This window comes from Papaver somniferum, unplaced genomic scaffold (genome assembly GCF_003573695.1).
Source record: "Papaver somniferum cultivar HN1 unplaced genomic scaffold, ASM357369v1 unplaced-scaffold_4699, whole genome shotgun sequence".
Classification (NCBI taxonomy): Eukaryota; Viridiplantae; Streptophyta; class Magnoliopsida; order Ranunculales; family Papaveraceae; genus Papaver; species Papaver somniferum.
The window spans coordinates 1-7,467 of NW_020647303.1; the positions used below are offsets into that span (position 1 = coordinate 1).

Genomic DNA, 7,467 nt, shown 5'->3' on the forward strand with positions numbered 1-7,467 from the left:
GGGGGGGGGAATGGTTGGAAGTTTATCTTCAAACGCTTTTCCTTGTATTCGCATTGTTTGGCGCTACCCCTGACGAACTGATGGCTTAAACAGTAGTTGTGAAGTGTCTGTCTGCAACCTTTTGCAAACAAGTTCAAATATTGGTACCAAGCTTGTTGTCTACGTCCGTGTCATCATCAATCCTAACACCTATTATCGCTATCTTTAAAACATCTCGAATAAGATTTTGAGCCCCATCAGGTTCACCCCAAATTGCAAATGCTCGGAGGATTTGTTTCTGCTACATCGCGTTGCGATTAACGGAACTGCATTCTTCTCTACCTTTAGGTCGAAAAACTTGCAGCATACAGCGAGGAAGCAAAAACAATCAACCTTTTTTTTCCAAAGACTCATAATCGACACAAGCAATAGCCAGCCTTTGTGACCAGCGAGCGCGACATCCTTGTTACGTTGCGAGCAAAAATCCTTGCCACAGCCGCAAGCACGTTGCATATCACTCAAGACTCGAGTATCTCTCGAGCATCACAAGTCCACCACGTAGAAAAAATTCTCGCCTAGCATGTGAACAAATTTCATTACAGTTTATCACAGTTGGAGCGTCTATGTAATATCTCTACAAACGTTTAGGGACGAGTTACGTCATTAACGGTCGACGTAAAAGGAAAAACAAACTTCTTAACCTCCAAAGGGCGATGTTTGTACCGTCTATGAAATAAACAGAAAGCCCGTTAATAAAGCATGTCTACTCCATGAAAGAAGACTCCAGAAGTCGTGTTGCCCAAATTACTTGCACATGAAGTTTATCTCACAATTAGGGTATACATAAACTATATAAGTACATGTATCCTCGACCCTAAGAAGAAATGGAATCCTAAGTTAGCTAACCGTAAAACAATTATTATAATCATCATATCAATATAATATCTCTCCCTACCGGGATTCCTTCGTGGATGTAGGCATAACTCGCCGATCCACGCTAAATTCTCGTTTTCTCTATTTATCTTTGTACGTTTTCTGACTCTAATTTTGCTTCATCATCACCAATCAATCGTGTATAATGCTTAAAAGTAATTTTGGTTACAAACAAGTGGATTAAACCCAAAATTTACTAGAAACTCCAAATCAAATATATGTTTGGCATAGATAAGCTATAGTCCGAGTTAGACCTCTTCTGTGTCTATCTCTGTATTTTACCGGATAGTGCAGTATTTTATGTATCTTATGACGCGCCCTCTAATAAGCGTGTTGTGGTGTGTTGATATACTAAAGAGATTTGTCCTATACAGCACACGTACCTATCGTGTTGTGATGTGTTGTGTTGGATAACGCGTTGGACTGTGTGGTGCTCTGACTTTAGAGTTTGCTTCTATAGACGTGAAGCTATCGTGTTGTGATGTGTTGTCTTAGATAACGTGTTGGAATGTGTGGTGTTCTAATTTTAGAGTCTGCTGCTATAGACGTTTCATCGCGGCCTAGCTAGTCTACAGCTCTTTCCAAGGTCGCTGAAACCTAGCTAAAAATTGAAAAAATCAAGGGCGTTCCCTTACTGATTAATGATCATATCTTTGTTTACCTTTGTTAAATGTTTACTAGCTAGAAAATTTTTCCTCAAAATATCCCATGTTCATGAGTTATCGCTTGTGGATGTTTGAGTATCGCAGTTCGAAAGATATCGCCATAACATTAAATCCCCATTAAGAAAATATCTTACCATTAAAATTTATAAAAACTTTGGGAGATACCACGATAGAAAGAAAGTCCCTTATTTATTTTTTTGGAATAGAAAGCAAGTCTCTGTTCAGCTTGAATTGAGCTACATCAGCAATTTCAGAATATTAGGGTTTATATATTATGGTAATATACTGTCAGATTTATATAATAGGTCGATGGTCATAAACAGTTATGGATCTTTCGCAACGAACCATATGTCCATGTCTTCTATTATTTGGTCTGCTTTTTTTTGTGTGTGTTGTTGTCCATTTTAACATGGCTTCCTGTCATGTTCAAGGAAAAACATTCATGCCAAAATACATAAAATAGTTTAGGACAATCTAGTGGATTAATTTTTCAATCAAATAATGATAATGTGGATCTAGTACAGCGTTATAAAACTGACAAGGAAAACCAGGTTAACTAATCAGATACCTTTTTTTGGAAAGTACTTTTTTGTTTGTCCAGCCAAAATTTACTCGATGATCAACATTGTCTCCCTAATAGTAGTAGTCCTAGTTTTAGTAATAATGTCAGGAATGATCCGTCGAAGATGTTATGCTTTCAACACATCTTTACCATCGTCTCATTCCGCAAAGAGTCGGAAAGTTTCATTGGAAGAGAAGGATCTGCTGGTTGATGAACTACCTGCTGGTTTAATCCGTGAACGTATTCCAAATCATGTTGCAGTGATAATGGATGGCAACCGTAGGTGGGCAAAACAGAAAGGACTGACAACTAGGGATGGCCACGATGCTGGTCTTGGGAGAGTTTTAGAACTTATTCCATTATGTTGCAAGTATGGAGTCAAGGTCTTAACGGTCTTTGCATTCTCAACCGAGAACTGGAATCGATCTCAAGTTAGTCATCTTTTTCTTAAATGTGCCCATTCCCCCCCTCTGGAGATCTCTTTTATACCCATGCACATTGGCATAGCTTTTGGATTCTTTTTGTTTCTTCAGTAATTGGAATGTATGAATTCTGTTTTTAGGAGGAAGTGGCCATCATAATGCTGTTATTCGGGAAGTTATTTATGGAGAACTTGGAGACATTCATGAGGTAATAACCCTGCAGCACGAACTTTTAAAGAATTTGTGGAATATACGGTGACGTGCCGGGTTTAGATATACTTGAGGATATTTCTAGATAGTATTCATTACTCACTGACGAGAAAAACTTATAGAAAAAGGATACTGACTTTGTAGTATGAAAAAGGCTACAAACACTTGAATTACCTTTTGTTTTCTAAATTTTTTAACGGATCTTTAAATCACTGATTTAATTTATTCATCATTAGATTCGTTCAAAAAAAAAAAGTTACTGATGAATGTTTTTGTTTTCCAACATCTGATACTGGTCTTCACCATCCATCCCCTTGCATATAACCGTGAAAAATATCAAATTCCCAATATTATAATCACCCGATTTTTTATTATAAATTTATGGAAAACGAATTCGCTTAAAAAAATTTAGTTTAGTTTATTTTAATTTCTCTGCTATCATACGTAAGTAGATGAACAATATTATTTTCCTTATGTTTTTGGTTTATACCGTAAGATTTGTGGCGGTAAAATTAGATAACGTTAAGTATAGGAATTCGATTCCCTGTACTTATCGTTTTCTCAAAATTTACCATATAAATTTTTTCATCGAATTTAAAAATGTTCAGAACTTAACATATCAAAAATGAGCGTGTAGGGTGGTATATACTAGATAGTTTTTATTTATTTCCTAATCTTTTTCCAAATAATATATATGAAATTTTATATTTTATACATTGATTTTTATTTCGTGAGACTCTTCAGATTAGAATGTATAATGAAGGGTGGTTTAGCTAAAATTGAAGTACATACTTAAAAGTATTTTACATACCTGAACTGTAGAAAAAATCATGGAGAGTACTCTTAGTCACTATGCATATGATATCCCTCCATTTTTTCCTATTCCCATTTTCTGAAAATTGACGAGTTCCTATGCGCGTATCAACATACTTGTATTTTTTTTTCTTCCATATATGCATCAGTGTGTCATAGGGTAACGAGTTCGTAAATTGACTATATGTTGTGATGTTGCGAGCCAGAAAGATACGCGCACACATGATGAGTATTTTTCTAATTAGCATGACAAAATGTCAAAGTATTCATGGAAAATGGGTTATTTGTTTAAATATTTTTAAAACATGGTTCTAATGGATGAGTAAAAATTAGTATGGGTGAAATTGGCACCAAAAAAATACTCTCTTCCTTCTTTTTTAATAGGTCAGTTTCCATAAATAAAATTTCCAAAAAAATAGGTCAGTTTTCTAATTGGGAAAGTCAAATGTTATTTTAATTTTTGGGACCACTTTTCTTTGGATAACAAGTGTCATGTGGACCATTTCATTTCACTTCTTTTATTGACAAGTGTCATGATGACCACTCTCAATGATTAGTTCTCTTAATTTCTTTAATATTTGCTAAAAGCAAAACTGGTCTATTAAAAAAGAACGGAGGGAGTAGCAAGAATGAAATTGGATTCATCCTGTCTTAAACTGGATGTATCCTGATGTAAATTAAAAAAAAAAATATTTGAAAATGAGTAGGATAAAACTATTTACCTCCTGGCTATTTTTACATTCTCGTCAATTTGACAGTATAAAATTTTACATGTCTTTTTCATCCAGAAATTGTCATTATTGGTTTAATTGACCAATTTTGTGAAATATTTATTAATTTCATATACAACAACAGGGAAGGAGTTCGAGTATCGGTGATAGGAGACTGGGCGAAGCTCCCTAGATCACTTCAAAGATGCATAACAAAGGTAACAAAAAGCACAAACAACAACACAAGATTTCATTTGATTATGGCAATCAACTATGGCGGAAGGCATGACATTATACAGGCATGTAGGAATATTTCTCACAAAGTAAAAGATGGTGTGATAAAACCGAAAGACATCAACGAAGCCTTAATTAATCAAGAACTTCGAACAAATTGCACGGAATTCCCTTACCCTGACCTACTGATCAGAACTAGTGGTGAGCAAAGGATAAGTAATTTCTTAATGTGGCAATTAGCTTACACTGAACTATACTTCGAGTCATCATTTTGGCCTGATTTCGGCAACAAAGAATTTGTTAAGGCGTTACTCTCATTTCAAGGAAGAAATAGACGTTTTGGAGGAGAACCTTCACCAGGAAAACAAATCGGTTAAGTTCGCCGAATCTGTTCCTTTTTCTTTAAATTAATTTTAGTGGCTGTTCCAGTTTATGTTACAGTTAAGAGTGTGCATAGTGCATATCAGTCGTATGTATTCTTTGTGTTGTCTGTAAGTGTGTTATATATCAGCCATGTTAACGCGAGATTTCTTTCCGTACAGATTAAGTGCTTTACATTTCTGTAATTTTGATACTATGGGTATCATCATGAGACTACTAGCTAGGTTCACAGCCTATCAAAGGCGGAGCCAGAATTCCAAAAGGTAGAAGGCAAGATAAGGAAAAATAACGAAAGAAAAAGAAAAATAACAAAAAAATATCAAAAGATAAGCAAATATATATAGATATAGGTATTGGGAGAAATCTAGGATCATTAGACAAATCTAATACTGTTTTGGAAAAAAAGGTCCCCTTAGTGAAGTCCTTATTAGTTCCTTTCTTATTGCTTTTTCCTACCAATACAAAACCCTGTCTGTAGAGTGGACTTCAGGTTGAATTATTACATAGATCGTATGTACTATTCAGAAGAGAAATGAACCAAGCGGCCGACAAGGTGGCGAACGACGCGGTAGAACATGAGGAGAAACCCTACAAATGCACAAACAAATGGGCCCAGCTTTCCTTAATAGCATCTTCTTAGAGGATAGAAATGGAACCAAGTTTCCAAGAACTATCACATTATAACTCGCCTTTAATATAACTCTTTTTTACAGACCAAAATGGAAGGGCAAGAACACCAACCGAAAGACGCCACGAATTGTGAAAACAAACTTAATACACCTTAAAAAAGCTAGGTGAAATTCAAGGAGGCTCAAATACTACTAAATTCCACTTGAGCATGAAGTACCGAAGAGATATTCCTTGAAACTGAGGTTGCTTGTGAAGTCAATACGTCAATCAATTTAGATTTTTCAAGAGATTTATTGTCAAAGGCTCGATGATTCCTCTCTTTTCATAAATTCCATAAAATGGTTGCAGGGACGGTCTTGATGACAATGGCTTTTCTTGATTTAAGTTTAGAGTGAGGCCAAGATTGGATGGCAGCATTGACTGAATGAGGAATAGTCCAAATGAGGCTGAATTCCCAAATAATAGAGCCAAATGCTGCAAGCATACGAACAATGGAGAAGCAAGTGTGAAGAAGTTTCTGCATTATTGATACATAAGTAGCAATGGTTAACCCAATCTCTCCATTTTTTCTTGACTAGCTGGTCCTGAGTTAAGATTTTTTCCTTAGCAGCCAACCAAAGAATGAAGCTTACCTTTGCAGGCCAATACTTGTTCCAAATCTTCTTTGGGTTTATGTGCTTGGAGTCCAGTTGAGCCTCGTTGCGCTGAACTAACCACATATAACATTTTTTCACCGGAAAATCACCAATAGCATCATCATCCATCCAAACTCTTCTATCTTCAAGGTTTGTGAAGACAATATTATTATCATCCAGCACCTAAAGGAAATCAGCTACGTCGTTTATCACATGGTCTTGAATTCTTCTTGTTATTCCTAAGGACCAACTTTGGGTAGCAGTATTGAACATATGAGCTATGGTGCTGTCTTTATTGGAAGATGCTTCGAAAGCAAGCGGAAATTATGTAGTTAAGGTAGAATTTCCCAACCACATATGTTTCCAGAAGTAAATCTAATAGATTATCAACATGCAAACAATAAAATAAATAAAATAATAATATGCACGGTCAATTCTCTGAATGCTCGGCCTCCTTTTATAGGGAACGCTGTCATTAGGATGGCTTACATGTGTACTTAAGTATGTGTCATTCTCTACAAGACTATTATATTAACTGTGTACTTTATAACAAACTTTGTTATTGTAGAACATTGTTTTTTTATGGGTTGACCACCTTGGTGAGCTTAGCCCTTCTCTAGGATCCGGACCCTCCTCTCATTGGTGGAGCTTCCCTCCTCATCACGGGGTATCTGCATTAAGTCTGCTGACTGCTTGTTGGGGGTTTAAGAAGGCAACAACTGTCATAGTTTTCCTCTAGCTCCGAGTAAACAACCTGGTTGTCAGATTTGTATAATCGAACTGCGATAGTCAACTTCATACAGCTGCTGCCTCTTAGTAATTCATGAACCGACAACTCCGTCATGACTTTTGGTTTTTTCTCTTAATAAAGAAAAGAACACCGTATGCCCTAAAATAGAAATGTTGAGCGATTCCTGGAAATTGAATGCTGTCCAAATGGGCCCAAAGTGGAAAAAATGGTAAAACAAATATGGGAAAAAAAGTTGTTCAAAATTGATTTCACGGCACCAGGAACGTAAGATATGTGAGATATGACACCATCAAACTGGAAACTTAACTACAGTATCTAGCCGGATTTCTAAACATATGTGTATCTTTTCCAGGATATTTCACATATTTTCCAAGATATATTTTATATACTTTAGCTCGCAATACTTGTTTTTGCCGCCAAGATGTGATCTTTGATATATCTTATTCTTTTGGAAAACCTAATCTTATTTTTTTTGGAATACTTCACATTTCATTCTATGTATGTATTCGAAATAAGAATTTGGAGTTGCAGACAATTTTAAT

The 7,467-nt window shown here is 35.8% G+C and overlaps 1 protein-coding gene across 1 annotated transcript; it reads left to right on the forward strand.

Annotated features, from left to right (window-relative positions):
* The first annotated feature begins 2,240 nt into the window (after window positions 1-2,240).
* LOC113342724 (dehydrodolichyl diphosphate synthase 2-like) lies at window positions 2,241-4,905 on the forward strand. Its single transcript, XM_026587166.1, has 3 exons — window positions 2,241-2,570; window positions 2,702-2,769; window positions 4,440-4,905. Exons 1-3 carry the CDS (start codon window positions 2,241-2,243, stop codon window positions 4,903-4,905), a joined length of 864 nt encoding a protein of 287 aa, XP_026442951.1.
* The last annotated feature ends 2,562 nt before the right edge of the window (window positions 4,906-7,467 follow it).

Excerpts from the sequence above, each read along its gene's own strand:
- LOC113342724 (XM_026587166.1), top strand. The coding sequence starts at position 2,241 with ATGTCAGGAATGATCCGTCGAAGATGTTATGCTTTCAACACATCTTTA. Across the intron at positions 2,571-2,701 it reads AGAACTGGAATCGATCTCAA|GAGGAAGTGGCCATCATAAT; the intron begins GTTAGTCATCTT and ends TTCTGTTTTTAG. Across the intron at positions 2,770-4,439 it reads AACTTGGAGACATTCATGAG|GGAAGGAGTTCGAGTATCGG; the intron begins GTAATAACCCTG and ends ATACAACAACAG.